The sequence below is a fragment of the Phasianus colchicus genome, chromosome 7, assembly GCF_987193195.1.
Source record: "Phasianus colchicus chromosome 7, bPhaCol1.hap1.1, whole genome shotgun sequence".
NCBI lineage: Eukaryota > Metazoa > Chordata > Aves > Galliformes > Phasianidae > Phasianus > Phasianus colchicus.
This window is the reverse complement of record NC_143442.1, coordinates 27,537,971-27,557,137: the sequence shown is the minus strand read 5'-3', so window position 1 is coordinate 27,557,137 and position 19,167 is coordinate 27,537,971. Positions and strand designations below refer to the sequence as shown.

The 19,167-nt window shown below is 36.7% G+C and overlaps 1 protein-coding gene across 5 annotated transcripts in view; it reads right to left on the bottom strand.

The window, feature by feature from the left end:
• Positions 1–19,167, bottom strand: part of HECW2 (HECT, C2 and WW domain containing E3 ubiquitin protein ligase 2) — a 186,022-nt gene that overhangs the window by 14,867 nt on the left and 151,988 nt on the right. For all 5 annotated transcript variants that reach the window (XM_090144283.1, XM_090144285.1, XM_090144284.1 and 2 more), the window contains 10 exons: positions 17,728–17,837; positions 13,826–13,946; positions 11,497–11,610; positions 7,740–7,892; positions 5,708–5,806; positions 3,668–3,797; positions 2,959–3,105; positions 2,265–2,379; positions 1,442–1,527; positions 579–691 (listed from right to left, as the gene is read on the bottom strand). In XM_090144283.1, the coding sequence (XP_090000409.1) occupies positions 579–691; positions 1,442–1,527; positions 2,265–2,379; positions 2,959–3,105; positions 3,668–3,797; positions 5,708–5,806; positions 7,740–7,892; positions 11,497–11,610; positions 13,826–13,946; positions 17,728–17,837 (1,188 nt within the window). The remainder of the gene's footprint in view (positions 1–578; positions 692–1,441; positions 1,528–2,264; positions 2,380–2,958; positions 3,106–3,667; positions 3,798–5,707; positions 5,807–7,739; positions 7,893–11,496; positions 11,611–13,825; positions 13,947–17,727; positions 17,838–19,167) is intronic.

The following is a 19,167-nucleotide window of genomic DNA, read 5'->3' as shown; positions in this document are numbered from 1 at the left end:
TTGGACCATTTCCAGAATCTACTTGTAAGGTAAGGTGGTAAGATGGGTTTGCTTAAATGCCTCCTGGTGTATCTGTGGATCTTACAATGACATCTCTGTTTTTGACTTTAAAAGTGTGGCTCAATGGTTCTGCAGGCAGAAGCCAACCCTAGAGATGTCCCTGCCTCTGACATTCATCTGGAGGAAGCATGTAAGGGCTGTGTATGGGACATACCCTTCCTGCGTTGGACAGCCACCTTGCAACATTCAGGAAGTAAATGATCACACATTTAATCAAACAAAATATAACAAAATAAAAAATACAACTGATTATCATTCTAATCTAATTTCCCATCCAAAAAAGCATTCAAATATAGACATCAGCTACAGTTATGTTGCCTTGTCCATTCTATGAGGGGAAAAAAATGATTTAAAAGAAAAATGCATGACAGTGGAATAATGAGGATGTAAGTTTTCATGTAAAGCAAAGCATGCTTGCTTATTCACTTAAAGCTTGTTTATCTGTCATCCCAGTAGCTCCTATTCCAAAGTAACTCTAGTATTAACATCACGAATCCAATTTTTACACACGGTTTTACCTTGGAAGGGCTGTGATCTTCCCCCACTTCTCTACGCAGAACCTTCTTGGCCCATTGCTCCCCCTTAGAGAGGCAAACCCTTCATAAGGTATGCTGGATGTGCCTGTAACAAACTGCCAGCACAAACAAAGCATCAAGAATATTGGATACACAGATGGTGCAGGTTAGGAATCTATTTATGTCAGCATACTCACTGAAGTCCAAATGCTTATGTAAAAGCATTTGCAAAATAAGGAAATTTGTGAGACACAAGTAATAAATGCTACTTTAAATGCAGGATAAAGGAAAACAGGTCGTTTCCTGATAGGGCTTCAGAAGAGACAACTTCCCAGATTAATTTCCTTCAAAGGGTTCTCTCTGAAAGCCAGGATAAGGGTAATTATCCTACACAAGTATTGTAGGAGAAAACACTATTAATATCAAGTTATTTTAGCTTAGGCATAAGTCTTTTTTTTTTTCCCCTGCTATTTTTATTCTTTATGAAGAGGAACTAAGAAAAAATAATCACGTAGGCTTTATGTAAGGCCTTTTTGGCCCTGTGCATTTCAATATCATTATAAACAGCAGTAGATACTATAAGAAAAGGACACATTCTGAAGTGAAGTGCTTAAATAGCTAAATGCTCCTTCTTTCTACTCATATGGGTAACTCAATGATCAAATGTAAATTTAAATAAGAATACACACTGTGAGCTTCAGTCACTTAAAATTATTACAAGTTAGTACCTGATGCTGTTCAGATTACTAGCATCATCATTATTTTTGGATATCAAAAACTTAGGTAAAACTAGACCTACTAATCTAAAATTAGCAACTAATTTTAGATACACAAACAATTTCTATTCAGAACAGTTGATTTCTTACCTGCAGAAGTCTTAGTCGTTGTTCATTGTTGAATCTTTCCACAGCAGCCCAGAACCACCGAATTACGATGTGATTGTCATGATAACCTGTTAGAACAAGACGACGCTTCATAGCTTTCATGATACAAAAGCATTTGAGAGAACCGTGAATAAGTCTTTCCTAATTTAGCCCTCATCACTGTAATGCTGCATTTCTTAACCACCTGCAGCAAAAGGCAGATGATAGAAAGCGCCTCCTGAAATATTAACAAATCTTAGAGAATCAATTTACAAAGACAAAAAGAAATTAAATTTCTTTTGCACGCATGCTTTTCATTAGTCCATCACTGATAGGAAAGGGAATTCTTGAAATATTCCAATGCTTTGCTATTTATGTATTTTAAACTGCAACATTTCTTTTGAAGTTCTCAAACACCCCCATGCTTTTTACAGTTCATAACAACCAGACTGCAGTCCCTGGGATTATTTCTCATCTTCTTGAAAGAAGACTTGAGAAAAGGTGACCCTACTAAGAACGGGTACCATTTCTACTAGTCCTCAATGTCTGGGTGGTGCTTTGATAGCATGCTTCTGAGTACAGTATCGTCTTTGGAGAATTGTGCTCTTTGATGCTGTCTGATAAACAGAGTAAGGGGAGAGCTGCAAGGGGAAGCAATGAAGCAAACTAAAATGGACAAAATAACTTCTAATGCAAACGGAACCGGAGAAATACAGAAGATGTTGATACTGAAGGTGTATCTCACAGAAAATACACTAGCATCTTAGAAGCTGGGTAATTCCAAGACCCCCAGTACAGTCAATGAACAAATAAAAACTGATGTTACCTCCTCTGTATTCTGTATTATTTCTCCAATCACTCAAGTCAATTTCTGCTGTTCCAGCTATAACCAGTTCCAGTTCTCTTGCATCAAATACAGACACAAGCCTTGCATCAACCACCTGTGAAAGAAAAAAGGCTCATCTCTTACTAAGACATTTATCAGGTAACGTTTGTCTTATGAATAGATAGAATTTTATTTTATTTTTTCTTTTTAAAGGCACAGGCTTTATTTCTTAAGCTGCGGTTTCAAACGGTTGCACTGGAGGACCACAGTGCTTGGGGCAGAAACTTACTGACAAATAGTAGTGAATGATTTCAGGACAAGTAGAGTTCAATACATCCAATTTAATTGTTTGTGATAAGGCAGGTAAGATAAAAATGATTTGAAATACACTCGGCTGTGATAGGCTGTGTATAGTATACTCTAAAAACCACAAAGCAGAAAGAGTCCGCTCACTTTAGCACTGCTTATCATACAAACAGTGATCAAAAGTATCTCCCAGTTTTAAGAACCAGAAAGTTTAAGTCAATGACTAGCACTGATTTTTGTACACACATACACACAGATACTGTAAGGGCACTTCTGATTATACATGCACTAGTGTTTTGGGACTACTTATTTGGGAAATGTATATGAAGAGAAAAATATTTAGGAAGAATAGAAAAGAAAGTATGTTCCAGCTAAGAATTTCTTTTACCTCATAGAAACCACGAACTAGACTTTCTGTCTGTTGTACAACTCCTCTCTCAATTCTCCATTTTACCATTCTTTCTATATATTCTTTCTTGTTTTTTTCTGTGACTGGAATGTTGGCACCCCCTGGCTTTAATTCCCGTTCTGTGATCTTAGAAGAAAACAATCACAGCATTATTAAGATAAATATTTACAACAATTTCAACCTTGAAGTTGAATAATTCCTCAAAAGCATTAGGGAAGATTCACTTTAGCAAATTGGAATATGTGAAACAATAGAACACAAAATAAATCTTTTTGTTTGTTTTCATTAAGTTATATTTAGTGCGAAGTAAGAAGAAGCTCAAAAGAAAAAAAATCTTTACAAAGATTAAAGTAGCAAAGTCCCTAAATATTGTCCTAACAAAGGTGTTCCAGCACCTCTGAATGCTAACTCTACTGCAATTAAATTTAGGGAAACTACCTCCAGCAGGGCAATCAAAAACGTTGGTATTTCAGATAGTTTCCAGAAAATCTCGTTAACCAGAAACACAGTTTGACAGGTTCAAAATAATAACTACTCCCAAAATTTCAACATTGTTTTAATCAAACAGAATTTCACAAAAAGAAGTTCAAATCAGCATGGAATGACAGTCATTTTTCTGTTCATGTAAATGTTTATCTAGTAATAGAACAGAGAGAAGAAAGAAAAAGAAATTAAGAATCTTGCACACCTGCCCAAAAACTTCTTCATTTACAGTAAACGTGAGATCCAGGATATCATGTATATCATTGTCTTTCATCCACTGCAAACTCTGGTGAAACTCTTCATCAAGATATTCCAGGTCACTCAGATCACAGAGTCTAACATAAACATAAACAAAAACAAAACACACAAATACAGATGACAGCAGTAGTGTGTGTTCAGCAGCAAAACTCAAAGCAGTCCTGCAAAACAGACTGAGAATAACGTCAGCTGTGAGAAACATGAACAGAATAAAGATGTTGTTATTTCAAATCTCCCTTTATTTACCTAACAATAGCAGCTACTGTATAACTCAAACTGAGTTTACGCGTTATCAAAGCCCCAAAATTTATTCACTTGCTTTTCAAGCTTAAAGTGAGTCCATCTCATATTTTCTGTAAAGAATATTTTGAAATTATGAAAATACATACACTGAAGAGATAAAAACTTCAAATGAGAGAAGAAACTGTAAGTTTTTAGTAACAATCCTTTTCACTTATGTTCCTCTTGTCCCTTCACTGTGCAAATAAGTCAGTTCACATCATCTTCTTATCACAAAAATAGCCTTTTTTTTTTCTTTAATTTCTGCCATATCTCCCCAAGCCTGGTCCTTCTTTTACAAATCCAACCTGTAAGCCAAGTGCCCTTGCTATCTTTAACAGTTACTTCTCCAAGATTTGAACACATGAGCTTCTAATAGTATTTAATACTGGAGTAGCAAATTCTGCAATTCTTAATTCTGGACAATAACCTGTGCTGTGAAATAGCACACTGGGGGCTAATCATATGTAAGCTGCTTTTCATCTGTAGGGTTTCCTGCCTGCTACCATTTTTGGGCATGCAAAAAGTCAGCAAGAAGTCCTGTACTTTTCTTATTGGACGCTCAAATGTACTTGAAGTGACACCCTGCAGTAACAGTCCCTATTTCAAAGCAGATGAGTTGGGCACAATGCTCCATCTGCAGAGGTGGTTTGGATGGCTCCTAAGCTCTGAGGAAAGAAAAGATCTGTGACTGTGATGGGGAAATTGCACAAAATAGGCTGCATACAAAACTCGTCACATCATCATCTTACACTTAACTGCCCAGATAACCAGAAAGTTAAACAATTAATTTAACTTGGTAGTTATACAGTATTGTCATTAAAGTTCATCTGGGGCAAGTCCTCATCCTCATTAAAATGATACTGTTAGCATATAGGAACTTCAAACATTTACATGGAATAGGAGTGAATGCATTACTCCTTACTAGTAAAATATATGATGTTTTGAAGAAACATGCCCCATCCTTGCAGACATTCAATGGCAGGCTGGACCAGGCTCTGAGCAACCTTATCTCATGCAGGTGTCCTTGTTCTTTGCAGGGGATTTGGACCAAATGACCTTTAAGTGTCCCTTCCAACTCAAAAGATTCTATGATTCTATGATAACCTTCCAGGCTTCTCCATAACAGTTTTGAAACTGAGGACAAAAACTGAATTGCCTTAATTTCATTATGCCTTAACTTCCAGACATGCTGGGCAAGTGCAGCTCACATTCTTTAAGCCAGAACAACAGTAGCAGTTCTGAAAATCCAGTCTGAAGCCTATCAAAGTAAAGCTCCTCAAAATGGAGACTGCCTGCAATCAGAGAATTCAAGTCTTGCAGGCAAAGTTAAGAAGTGATTCACATCCTATCTTATGAGTCATTACTAGACAAATGAATAACATTTCTATTAATATCTAGAACAAAACCACAGCATTTCATTCTACTAGCTCAAATGTAGGATTTTGTTAAGAAAGCTGATAGTATTGTTTAAACAAATCATACAGATCAGCATGAAATTAGTATCAAGAGCATTCCAAGTTATTAGGTAACAGGCTAACACCATAATCAGCAACAAGTAACCTTTTAAAAAAATGCTGGATTAAAATGAAATGTCTCAATAATATGTAAAGGCCTGTCATTTTGAGGATAAGATATCCGTGCACAAAATGCTACTGTCCATGGGCAAAGAAGCAAGCCAAAAAGGAGACAGAACAATTCTACTCACATTCGGAGGAGGGCTTTATAAAAGGGTCGTGTAAAGAAGGCATCTAGCAAATATTGGTGTATCAGAGCAAGACCAAGGATTCGACCACTAAACCTGAACCTAGAAGACAAAGAGTTATGGTCACTGTACTGAGACTTTGTGGTTTGTATACTGCTCTGTCATCAAAACTTGTTTAAACATCCAGATAGCATTTTCAAGTCAGATAGCTATGTCTAAATTGCAGTGTTTTTTTTCTTTTCTTTTTCTTTTTTTCTGTTTCTTTTATGTTCCCAAAAGAGCAAAGAAAAAAAAAATGCAAGTTTGGAGAGTGTGGAAAATCCCTCAGATATCTAAGTTGTAGCTTCTCAGAAATGTCAAATCCATACTTAACCCAATCCATACTTAACCTCTGCCAGACTGTGCTATTTATAAGATATCTTACAAAATGTTCATTTTCTTTACACACCTTGTCTGTGATTAATTTGTTCTTGTTCCACTGAGAGGCTGAAGGTTCCTACACTTCCCCAGACTGACAGTTATCACTGTGTTTCTGCATACAGTGGCATTTTGCTCCCTCTTCTGACTGGTAACTATAGACCTCTATATGTGTTTTCACAAACAGTGGCTAGCAGCTTTTTATTTTACTTCTTTTTTATTATTTATTTATTTATTATCTTAGAGCCTCATGTCAATGTGATCACATTCATTTTCCTTTTCCGTTTCTTCTTGTTGTCTTCATTTTGGTGGGTATATAAGGATGGCTGGGGTGAGTTTGATAGATTTGAGGTCATAACATCATAACAGGAGCATCTTGGCAAATCTGCTTGTGAGAATTATGATCTATTGTGAAAAATCCTACAGATGTTTGGAACTAGATTTAAGTTGAGAAGTTCATTTTTTCTTCGAATTTATGCATGCTGAGCCATGTTTTACTTTGAAAGATTAGGGTTTTATTATACCTGCCTGTACAGAAGCTCTGCAAGATGTGACACAGAGCTTTCTCCTTCTGCGTATAACTGCTTGTCACAGATGCACTCCAAATCCTGAGACTGTACAAGAGCAGCACTGTCACTGGCACCAGCATGCCCAAGAAGGAAAGCATGGGATGACACTTCCATCACCCCAGACAAGGTTTCTGGTCCTTCACTGCAGAAGCCAGGGATGAACACAAAGTGCTGGCAGAAGCTTCCTAAAACCTGACTGTTCTGCTTTTCTCACATGCTGCCGTATTGGAGTTCAACAGGAAGGCTGCTTCACCTTACTGGACACAGTCAACACTTAACTTTCTATTTATTTTAAAAACTATTAATGAGAATCCTCTCAGATATTCACTCTTCACAAATGGTTTCCAGCAAATAAGAGCCCAGTACCTCTCTGTCCTACACAGATAAGCAGTTACTACTCCATTTTTACTGTATTCTGCTTACATGACAGAACTGTCTGCTTACATGACAGAACTATCTGTTGATATTCACAGAAAATGCTTATAAACTTTCAGAGACGTCATGATCTGAACTGTCTTATGAGTGTGAAAAAGAGATTAAAAAAGCCTTGCCAACTATTTTAGAAGTATGGGTGTACATAGTGCAGTCTTTGCTTAAGAGCTATGTAACCATCAGTCTTCCCCTTTAATTAAGATACCTCCAGCAGATAAACAAATATACAGCAACACCTGCTTGAAATCTCCCTTAATATTCTTAGTTGACAACAAGCCAAAATCTCATGCATTTTTTAATGCACAAGGAGTTAATTTCGATTTCATAAAGTGACTGTCTGCTGAAGTACAAAAAACACAGAATGTTGTGCTGTGAGATAATCCCACGATACATGTTCCAAACCACACTTTTGCTGACCTCGTGAGAAAAAAGATCATTTAAAACCACCACGAGAGAAAACAAAATGAGGAAATTCTATAGAAATGCAATTACTTTGCTGCTGGTTAAAAAGATCAAACTATGTTCTATACATCTGAGCAAATATAAGCATTCTCTGCAAATGGAAATAGCAGAAAAGACAAAGATATCTGAAAAGCAAAGAAAAAAAAAATTCTTACCACTCATGGTGATTGTCTACAAAAGCAGACATGGGACTTATTTGTACTGTATAGGTATCGTTGGCTGAATACTCAAATAAACCATAATATGGATTGAAGAGCTCTCTAGACACCAGGAAAAAAAATTCCCTTGAAGGTCCACTGTAGTCCAACCTTTAAAAAGAAACTTCACATTACTATACAGTGTTTACTGTGTGCAAAGGAACACTTCTTTGAATTTACATTCCTTACAGTACATTTTCCATTAAAATTTCCGAAGATTTTAACCAGAACCCTTATCCAGCAGATTGCTTAATCTGGATGTGAAGGGGGATGTGAAGTTCTTGTGAGGATCCTCTGAAAAGCAATGACTTGGAGGACTGGAAGGAAATGCTCTACATCAAAATTTTTGGCTGTAATTTTCCCGCTGTAATGTTTTTGGGCTTTTTTTTGCCATGAGAATATAACCAAATAAATGGAGGTGAAGGCAAGAAATGTCTGAGGGGAGGGAGATGAAACATGAAAAGAGGCAACATCAGACCTCTCTGCATCTGAAAAATTAAGAATGAAAATAGAAAATGGCCATATTTTGTCCATGTAGACTTACAACAGTAGGACAGTTGAAGGAAAATATTTCTGTTTTTCCTAGCAATTGATATTACTTAAGTGATTTCTCTTTCTTGGTCTAAATCTTTTCTTGTCTGTCTTCCAAAGCTGAGTGCACTTAGATGTCTTTTGGAGAGCGTATTTCCTTTGTTTTTGTTATTTTTGGGGTTGTTTTTTTTTTTTTTTTTTTCTATTCCAAGATTCCAGCACTAATGAACAAGGAATCTAAACCTCTTCTTGTATCATAAACAAACTCACTGCTGACAAAGCACTGAGACTGAGTTTTGACATTATGCCACGGGTCACCAGTAAAATGAGTTAAGTATGAAGTTAATGCTTTGGTAGAGGAAGAAAATCAGAGGTTTTCCTGTGGGGAGGAAAGATTACTATAGTCCTAATAAATAGATTTTTGATAGCTTGAAAATTTCATACTTTTATGAAGGTCTTGCTTTAGCACTGAGACAACACACAGACAAAAGCATCATAGAGAAAGTCAGCTTTCACATAGGACCCCTGCTACTAATGTTTTAGGTCATAAACTTTAACAGAAGATAGACACAGATGAGAGTCCTTTCTGAGGACAACACTGTCAGGAGAATAAGAGCTAGGTACCATTATCAAGTTAAGGACAAAGCCTCCCCCTTTTGTTGAAGGAAAAATATTTTCCCTTCAGTCATTTGGAAGCACTTAGCTTCTGCTAAGCTTCAGAAGCAAAGTACTGAAACAGATTCTCACCCTGGCAAGAAGGGTAGATTCCATCCTCAATTTGCAGGAAAAAATAACAGTTTGATATCATGGACACTGTCGGATCTTAATCTTGGCACAAATACCAGATCAAGAAAGGGTTGTCTGGAAGACTCTTACAAACTTCTGGGATAATGAGACTATGAAAACTGAAGATGGAACAGAAACTGTGTGCCTGACTATCAGCCATTGCATACAGCTCCCTTTGTACATGGTGTTACTGTGAGTCATGCTAAATAAATCAATCATGAGAGTCCTGCACTGTCAGTCAGATTTATCCCACAATTAAAGGCTTGGCACAAGGGTGAGAAAACTTCATACAAGAGGTATGCAACCGCACAGCAGCTGCAACTGTAGGGCATTTGGGTATTCAGGAGCAGAGAAATATGTTGTTGGCAACGTGACTCATGTCTCCTGGGAAGCGCCAGTAATATTTCAGATTTATCACTATAAACACAAACCAGCTTCTGCTAATAGTTCATAGAACTTAGGGAAAATAACTTTAAGAAATCATATTCTTTGCATTAAAATTTTCTTCACTTTCTCCGAATAAAGTATGAATACAAAAAACATTAAACTGGCATCGCAGTTACACGACTGTAGAAACTGAAGGTTGAAGGAACATACCAAACATTATGAGATATACAAAAAATTGTATGAATGGCAATTAACTATGCCTGTGTTACTCACTACACCAACAGAAGTTTCTCAGATCGTCTTAATCTGAGAGGATTCTATTTCCCATTACTTTCAGTCTTACACCTCTCTACCAAGAGGAAAAGCAATGCAACAGCAAACTTCCAATTAATTTTCTTTAAAAAAAAGGAGAAACAAATAAAAAAAGATTCACCTCCACCCTGACCTGTCTTTCTACACCTAGCCAAATGAATGGTTCAATGTGATACACATCCTTGCACCACCTCTGATGAAACAGTATTGTTTGCACATATCCTTTCTTCATTCACAACACAGATTTGTAAATAGAGAATTGACCTCATTTTAATTTACTCCATTAACTCATTCTTTTCCATTAAGAAGAGAGTCTTGTTTACAGCTAGATATAGTGGAAACAGTATGTATCACCTCCACTTCTAGGTCACTCTTCATCTTGCTGTACTAAGTGACGAAATGCAAAAGCCTGATGTCTGATGAAGGGAGACAGTCTATCTGGATCAATCTCTATCTCATGTATGATTTTCAAATTTTCCCTTTCATTTTTAAATCTGAGTTGAGGCTGCAGCTGCAAAAGTGAAGGCCAGTGGGGCTGTGTAAGACAGACCTTGTTGCTGCATCCCCACCCTGCTCTGTCAATACACTGTAATCTCATCCTGCATCAGCCTCGTCATTCCAGTTCTGAGTTTTTCCTCAGACAGCATAGTGATATTATTTATATGAGCAAGTCCACACTTGGCTCTCAGCTGTCAACATTTTAAGACTTCACCAGGTCTTTATTAGCAGTAAGTAGCTCAGGGTAAACTTTAAACAGTTTTCAAAGTAATCTAATCTTGTATGAGATGTCTCTATAACAACTTATCTATTTTAAAAATAGACTTGCACATTGCATGGCAATCGTGCATACTACAGCAGCCCAAGAGCTGTGTGCTGCATTTTCCTACATATCAGAGAACAAAATTTTCAATTTCTTCAGAAAAACACTCATGAAATGTGCTCATAAAAATATTTGTGCCTAGTGCAAAAGGCTTTAAGAGCTGACAAAGGGGATACAAAATAAGAGACAAAAACGGGTAATTACTACGTTGTTCCACTTACACTTGCAAAGAAAACCTGACCACATCTTGCCTACTAATGTGCACCTCACAATCTATAAGACATCAGATTTTCATCAGACAGACTGAGCATTCTATGAAGTGACTTTGTAATGTCAGGAAAACCTGTGTTTATTTCACAACTGGCAACAGCCTAATTGCTTTGATTTGTGAAGCAGGTCCTGGCCTAGAAAGACGATGAGAGCCTCCTGCAGCACTGAGGGCTTTCAGATCCCACTGCCTTACAAAGCAGTTAGTGATTAAGCATCTAGCCTGTTCTGGAAGTATTCCCTCTCCAGCAAATGGCAGCTATCTTTTAACAGCCACTAGAGATACAATAACAGCACTGACAGAAAAGAAATATGAATAACAGAAAAAAGCAGTTTGTTTTTCTCTTTGCTTTCCCGGCAACACTCTACAACACACACTAACTATTGTGAAAATTCACATAAACACATGTATTACTTCTGCAAAGGCAGGATGCATTATATTTCACAAAGCCTAAAACAGTCATCCTGAACAGCTGTATGTTCTAGGCTTGTAAATGTGGCATTTCCTGACCGCAGTCCTTCCTCTTTTCACTCTAGACCACAAAAACTTCAGCGAAACAGCACAGCTGCAAGACAGTTTTGAGATTACATTTACTTCCCTGTTCTACTTACCCTTCTTCCCCAACAAATGTGACATAGAGTTTATTTCTCTGCAAGTCTTTTCTTGAGTAACCCATAATCTGGTTAAAGGCATCTTCAAGCAAGTGATCTCTCCTGATTATTAATCTGAAAAGCAAAACAATAAATTGAATACATTGAAACAATAATTCATGAATATGAACCACGCTTGGAAATACCTACTTATACTGCAAGGTACAAGATGACTCACTAGAGCCCTGATACCCATTTCGCTGGAGAATTTGATCCACACCAGGCAGCTTCTGTCTGCTAGAACCTGGAAGCATCTACTGAACATTTCAGTAATATGTCTTGTACAAAGAAGTGTTGTTTTGATTTTTCCACCCTGTTTTATTCTTACATTAAGACCAGAGTAGGAAAAATCCTGAAATGAGCATTTCAGTATGTCTAAAATTCTTCTGCAGGGCTAGGCCTCTAAATTAGTCTTTACTGTAAGCAAGAATCTAACTCTTTATGTAGAAATCAATCTCTTATCAAGGCAAAAGATAAAGCTTTGTGAAAGTCACCAAATGTTAACTCCAGATTTGAACACCTCTACATTATCCCCAGTGTAGATGTGATGAGACAACAAGACTAAAAGGAACAGTAATTGAGACATCCAATATAAAATGAAATAAAATATAGAAGAAACAAATTGAGACATCGCATATAAAAACACTCTGTATCTTTTAATAGAAAAATTGTGAAATCAAGGAGACATCACAAAGATCTGAAATACGAGGTGAAAGAATCCTACTCTCTTAAACATTTTATCCTTTGCCAAAGAACTGTGTTTAATTAGTTTCCTGAAACTTGGCTTGTCTTACATTCAAATACTGCCTTATGCATGTGTTTGATCAGTCAGTCAGACCCAAGCTTGGATCTGTGCCCCACACACAGAGGCAACCTGCCCCTCCACATGCCATCTTGCAAAGCCCTTGCTGGTCTTACTGCTCATGCAGCAGTCAGTGGTTGCAGTGTGCTAGCCTGCAGAGAAGGAAGCCAGGAAACAGCAAGTGCAACAAGAAAACCCAGGCAGTAGGAAAACTGCTGGAGCTGTAGTTTGAAAGAAAAAGAGCACGTCAGCATGTGCTTGGGAACCCAGGGAAAACTGTTCAAAGCCAAGCTACTTTCCTGCTTTAAAAAAACGCAGTGTGATGGCAAACGAGTCAGGAGAAAAAAAAGTGCAAGAAATGTAATAGATCTCACAGGTAGCAAACACCATTCTCTTATACCAGCTATTTGCCCACGTATTTAGGACAAAATATTCACTGATTAATCTTTAAGCGTTTATGACTTAATTACATTATAGGAAAATCATGTTTGACATCTGCTTTTTAGGACTCTTAAACATCACCACTTAAACCCCATTTCAATTTTGGAATTTTTTTTTAACATAAACAAAGTCTGAGCTCTGCATAAATTCCTGCAAAATGTAAGAAGTGACTGTTTGGGGAAAACACGCCCCTAACTCTTAACAGAACAAAGGGTTTTTAAAAGTATTAGCTTCTCGTAGTAGAGGGAGCCAATTAGAATGTCAACTTGTTTGGGAGGAAGTATACTTTCTCATTACAGTTGATTTTGATTTGCCTAAACTATGTGAGTTGTTTTTTTTTTTTTACCTGGAACAAGACTTGATGATTTACAAAATTATGAAAGTATCTGATGACGATGATCCTTACTGTATCAGTATGTCATCACATGATTACCAACTAAACAAAAGAGGAAAGATTTCATCTAAGCACTCCAACAGTAGGAGCGCTGAACTTAAAAATATCAGCAGTTTTCTAAGGTGATCCTTGGAAATGAATAATAATTTACCAGTCCTCTTTAAAGAGTCTATAAAGACTTGTAAACAACTCAGAAGAGAACACCTCTTTACCAAAGAGGACCACATGAACAATAGTGGCAACTATGTACAAAAGATAAGCACACCTGATTTTTCCAACAGAAAAAAAAAAAAAACAGAGGAAAACATAATTATTTTTATCACAGCAACAGCTATGATGGAAGAGTTCAGAAGCCTCCTCTTCTGCATGCCTTTTTCCAAAGCACTTTTTGTCACCGCATTAATAATATTGTTCATATAAAACTGCAGTTGGAATTGATACAGCAAAGAAGTGCCCCAGAACTTGCTGTATCCTCTGCTATGAATCACATGCTGTCATTAAATCTCTTATGACAGGCTTTATATTTCCAGAAGTACGAGGGTAACCATAACGTCTGCATTCCTTCTAATAGGAGGACGCTTGCAGACGTGCAAAGATAAGCAAGGCAAGCTTCCTGAGCTACAAATCCAGTTTCATGAGATTCTTTAACATACTTCAATTTCCCTGGGCCTTGTCCATATCCTTTAGTCTCCAACTTTCTGTAGAAGTTTCTCAGCTTGGCTTCAAAATCTCTTTTGTAAGGAGCTGGAGCTCGGGCATTGGCACGCTGAGTACCTGCAGGAAGCAATAAGCAAAGAATGAGCTGTAGTGGCATGACCTGATTCATGTCCTATCATCTACTGAAGACTCCTGAACAGCAAAAGGCATGGTATGTGTTTGGTTTAGTCACCCTTACGAATGAATAAAAGCTGCGTATCTTCAAATCTGCTCTGTATCCAAAACTTTCTGATTGTCATTTCCAATAGGATCATCTTTCTAAAGCACATCTTAAAGAGCAAATCCAGGTAAATGTAAAAGACTGATTTAAAAAAATAGCATGATCAACTGGTAAGGCTTTTGTTTGTCAAGAACACTCAATGTCTCAGCTTCAAAACAGCTCACGCTCATGAGATACATGTTGTGCTCTGTTCTATTTTTATTATTCTCAGCAAAACTAAGACTCCTGAAATGAAGTATAAAAATTATCATCCACTGTGCTGCTGTTGCATATACCAAGCCAAAGAACTTATGGAAATTCCTTAGTGGAAGATTTCCCTTGGGAAAGTACAAGAGAAAATGGAAACAGTACCAATTTTAAGTTCATGGAGCATTTTATTTGTAACTGTAGAATCATACACAATACTCATCTAAGTGAGTTTACTTTTGAGAACTCATTTTCGAGGGAGAGAGCTGTTTGCCAAAAATATTACATACCTCCTGCATTTATAAGTCCAGTATACACAAATCAACTGTTCTGTCTGATCTATTTGAATATTACAACCTTTAGAACTTCCACTGGCTCTCTGGATAAATTACTTCAGTTGATTTAATTGCATGAAAGTGTGCCAAAAAGGCAGTTAGTTAACCCTAGTCCTGCTACTTTCATCTTCTAAACTCTATTTTTTATTACATTAATTACTTCCCTTTGTGGGTGTGTAGACATTTCCCCCAAGAGCATGTTAAAAAAATTTCTCATGCCTTACAGTATACATAGGTTGCTAACTGCTTATACACACTGGAGATCAACTAACAGGTCAGTAAGACACAAGAAATATAGACAAGGAGCTTAGAAGCACGTGCTTTAAATGATATCAGTTCTTACATGAATTTTCTTTTGGCTGTCTGTAATGAAACTAAGCAAATATAAAAATGCTGTGAGTGAAAACACGATAACATTTACAGTTAAGACAGGGAGAATATGCATCCTTTCAGCCTTTGCTTGCAGAGCCACAGCATATATGGCTCTGAGATGAAAAGCAAGCAGAGCATCCTGCGGAAGTGGCTGCTGTAGGAAGCCACACAGTCAGTCTCACTGCAGAGACCAGACAGTGCAGGCAAGATCTGTATTAACACTGCCATTCACTGGTGTTCAAAAGACCTGCCTGACCAGAAAGACACTTGCCACTTGTTCTAGGCTCAGAGTAACACATGGGAGGCATGGCAAGTGTCAGAGAATCCTCAGAGCACGAATGGCAGTATGAAGGACTCCTCTGGAAAAGCAAATGATGGTCATTGGTTAAACTATAGTGGTTATCCTACGTTACTGAGAGTGCAGAGGGTATCTAACCATACACTCTCTCAGCTGAACAATGTGGAGTACTTAAAGAAATTTGAAACTATAAACAGCCTCTTAATTATTGGCTTCTTTTCCCCTAATTTGTTTATTCCACTTTGGGTCAAAGTAGGCACAAAAATGTAATCACCAAAAAAGAACAAAAGCTTACTTCAAACTTAACCCCTGGAGGAAATTATTGCTAAGAGATACCAAAGAACATAAATCTGGTAATGCATTACTTCACGGCTCAGAAATCAACAGCACATTATTCTGACAGCACATGACAAGTTCTCATTACAAATCACATGCATATGCCAAGAAATTCCTGGGCAATTATAGTGATTACTTCCGCCTTGAGAACAAAAGATGTTAGTGGGAGAGCTAAAAAAATGCAAGTGATGTGATAATCACATTTGATTTTCAAAGTGTTTATATTCTAAAACAGATATAAAGAGCAGCTTCATGATTATTCATCTTCCCCAAAAGAGAAAGTACAACTGATAGTGACTGATCAAAACAATGGCTCCTTAGTATGCAACCTCTTGCAGTACAGCACGGCCAGTTTAGCTGATGAGAAAACAGAGCCTTCATAGAAATCAGGGGTCACTTATAATTCCTGATCAAAAAAAAGATATAGGACTTCATTTGTACACCAACACAAACATTCACTCTTGCAGACAAACAGGGAGATTCAATGGTCACTGTATCTTTTTCTATGCAACAGAATAGAGATTACAATTTTAAGGAGGATGAGACTAAAGCCATCACTGTTCATCCGTTTACTGTGTGCTACTTCTTTGAGAAACAGAGGCAAATATCACACATTAAAGATTAAACACACTTCATTGGACTGAAACTTGGCCCAGCATGCTTTGATGCATGTAGTAATAACAAAAAAATTACAACTCTGAAAAAAAAACACCTGTTTTTACTCCTTAAGAGAATGCTAGGTTTGCATTTAGATGTAGTTAGAAGTTGCATACATGCGTATTTTCAATCTTACTTTCTTTGCAATGGAGGGAAACAGTTCTAGCTAAGTCATCTATGAATCCAAAACATCAAATATACGTATTATAACATTATGGCAGAATGCCATAAGATCATAGGATAGTTTCTCTCAATTGGTCTTTGTCTATGAGGTCCCATGCCCAGTAGGACAAGCTACCACTCAGGACATTTTTATGTCCTTTCAGTCTGGCTGCCTGAAAAAGTATAACTTCTTCTCCTAATGACTGTGGACAGGGAAATGCCCATAAAGACCACAATACCTTCGCTGGTGAAATGTTCTGGAACTACCCAGGGTTGGTTGCATCCGAAATGTTTCCTCTGTTTTTGTTCTCTACTTTTTAGGAGTCATCCTAAGCCACATCTGATAAACTGCAGTGGTTTTATTCAATTTACCTATTATTATATATTCTTGAGAAGTCTGTGAATTTCACATTGCTATACTCAGTCTTCAGAGGTGAAATGGAATTTGAAATAGTTTAGTTTTTATTAGCAACATAATTAGCTAATACGTGAAACATCAATTTCATTCCATTCTGACATGTGCACTTCCAAACAGCTGCAAGATGCTCTCTTTTGACCTCTTGTTAAGAGACAACAATCTGCCTTTACATGTTATTGTTATTATTTACTATCCAACAAACGGTGGAATTTCAGTGTATACTTACTAGATCTCATGTTTTTATTTTTCTAGGCATTGAGATCTTGGCATCAGCAGTCATTTAGTTGTTCAACATCAGTGAAGAACAAGTTTACATGTTTTTACAAGTCAGAACAATAATCACAAACTCTGAAGCTGGAATATACCTATCTTTTTTACTGGCAGAACACCTCATGAGCCCAAGGCAAAGGTTCACATTTGATAGTCAAATTCAATCACACTGGCTGGTTTTGCTCAAAAATAGGACTAGATCTTTGTTGTTACTGGAGCTACAGAACTTGGATTTTCAGAAAGGTGGGAAGTCATGATATGGCAATATTTTACAAATATCATCATTATAAAAATACTGCAGTGGACAATGACAGCAATTACAAGTTCACTGCTTCAGCTCATCTAAGTAAAAGCTGGGAACTGCAAAGGGAAATATGTTTGGATATAATTTCCAAATGCTCCGTTTTAGGCTGCTCTGAAATTGAATTTGGAAAGCAAACTAAAAATTACAGCCAAGTAACTTGTCTCTATTCTTTGACTTCTGGGAAGGCAGCAGGAGTGTGTTCCTGACTTTACTGATCTAGAATTGATCTTTACGTAGTATGAGAAATGGTTCTTATAGACTCTGTGCCTTAGAAACTTACCTGGAGAGTTCTGGGGTGAGGACACTGGTGAACCTCTTGGGGACTGGCAATAGCTGGGATGAAGTAAGGCATGTGGCGGCACATATGACATTATCTCCTCTTCGAACAAACTTGTAAATAGAAGCACATTTCAGAAAGCAACACATTTATTTGCATGAATAAAAGATATCTTTCTAAAAATAAGTATCTATTTAATCTGTTTTCTTTGTTAGTTACTTGCCTATTTCCACTATGCACACTTAAGAGTCATACAGAGTCTTAGAATATTACTGCCATTCCCACTGAAACTTAGTGGAAAGCAATAATTACTGCTAAATATTGTGAAATATTAGACAATATGTAATATGATGATTGTTTTCAATACTAAAATACACTTGCTCCATTTGTGTTTTCTCTTTTTTTTTTTTCTTCCATTTGCACTGTTATTAGAAAAGGGTCAAAAACCTTAGTCATGATTTCCTAGAAAAAAGAAAAAGATCTATAATACTGCACAAAGACCAGGAACAAAGGCAAATATTCTAAGTCTCCAGGGTTAAGATTCACATCTGAAGTTGTTGAATGTACTGAACAGTGAGTTATTTGGTTTTATAGGTTATTTCCTTGTCTTTACCATTGATGAAACTGGGTATTGCATTTATTCTGTTCAGACTATTTCATGCCTCATCTAGAACTGCCACACGTTTAAAAGAGAAACAATAAACATTTTGCAGCTCAATAATTTTATCAGTGTACATAGTGACAATATATATATTAAAATTTCTGTTTCTTCACAACGTTGATACAAGCAAATCCACAAAAAGATAAAAATTTATTTTCAAAAATTGAACTACAGAAATAAAATCACAAGCCATTCTTTTGTTGTAGAACTTAAAAGTAGTGTTTAAATAAATTATGTTTCTTTCTAATTTTGTTCAAAGAACAAAGAACTAGAGCAATTCTTTGCATGAGATTTTTATTGAAATTTATTTTTTCTGGTACCTCTTACATTCATTACCTCGTGTTGTTCTCCTCAAAAATATACTCTGATGCTGAAAACATGATAAAATCTAAACCACTACTTCAATCTTGGATTAAATGAAGAGAGTGTTAAAATGATAGTTTTTGTTAAGATGATTATTTGTGCTGAATAACAAACAACATGCTTAGAAGAACAAACAAATATTTTATTCTTAGCAATGTAATATCACTTTCAGAGTGATGCACTGTATTTCATTCAGTTCCTAAAAACATAGCTTCTTGAGTGTTTTTTTTGCTAGCTGCAACTTTTTACTGAAGTACTTGAAAAAAAATGTAGTGTTCCCAAGCAATAGAAGTATCAGAAATAATGATTCCACCCAATTGTTCACGAGACCACAGAGTTCTTCACAAGATAATTACGCCACCCCTAACCCCTACACAACTACAGAAACAGAGAGAGAAAGGGATACAGTCTTTCCCATG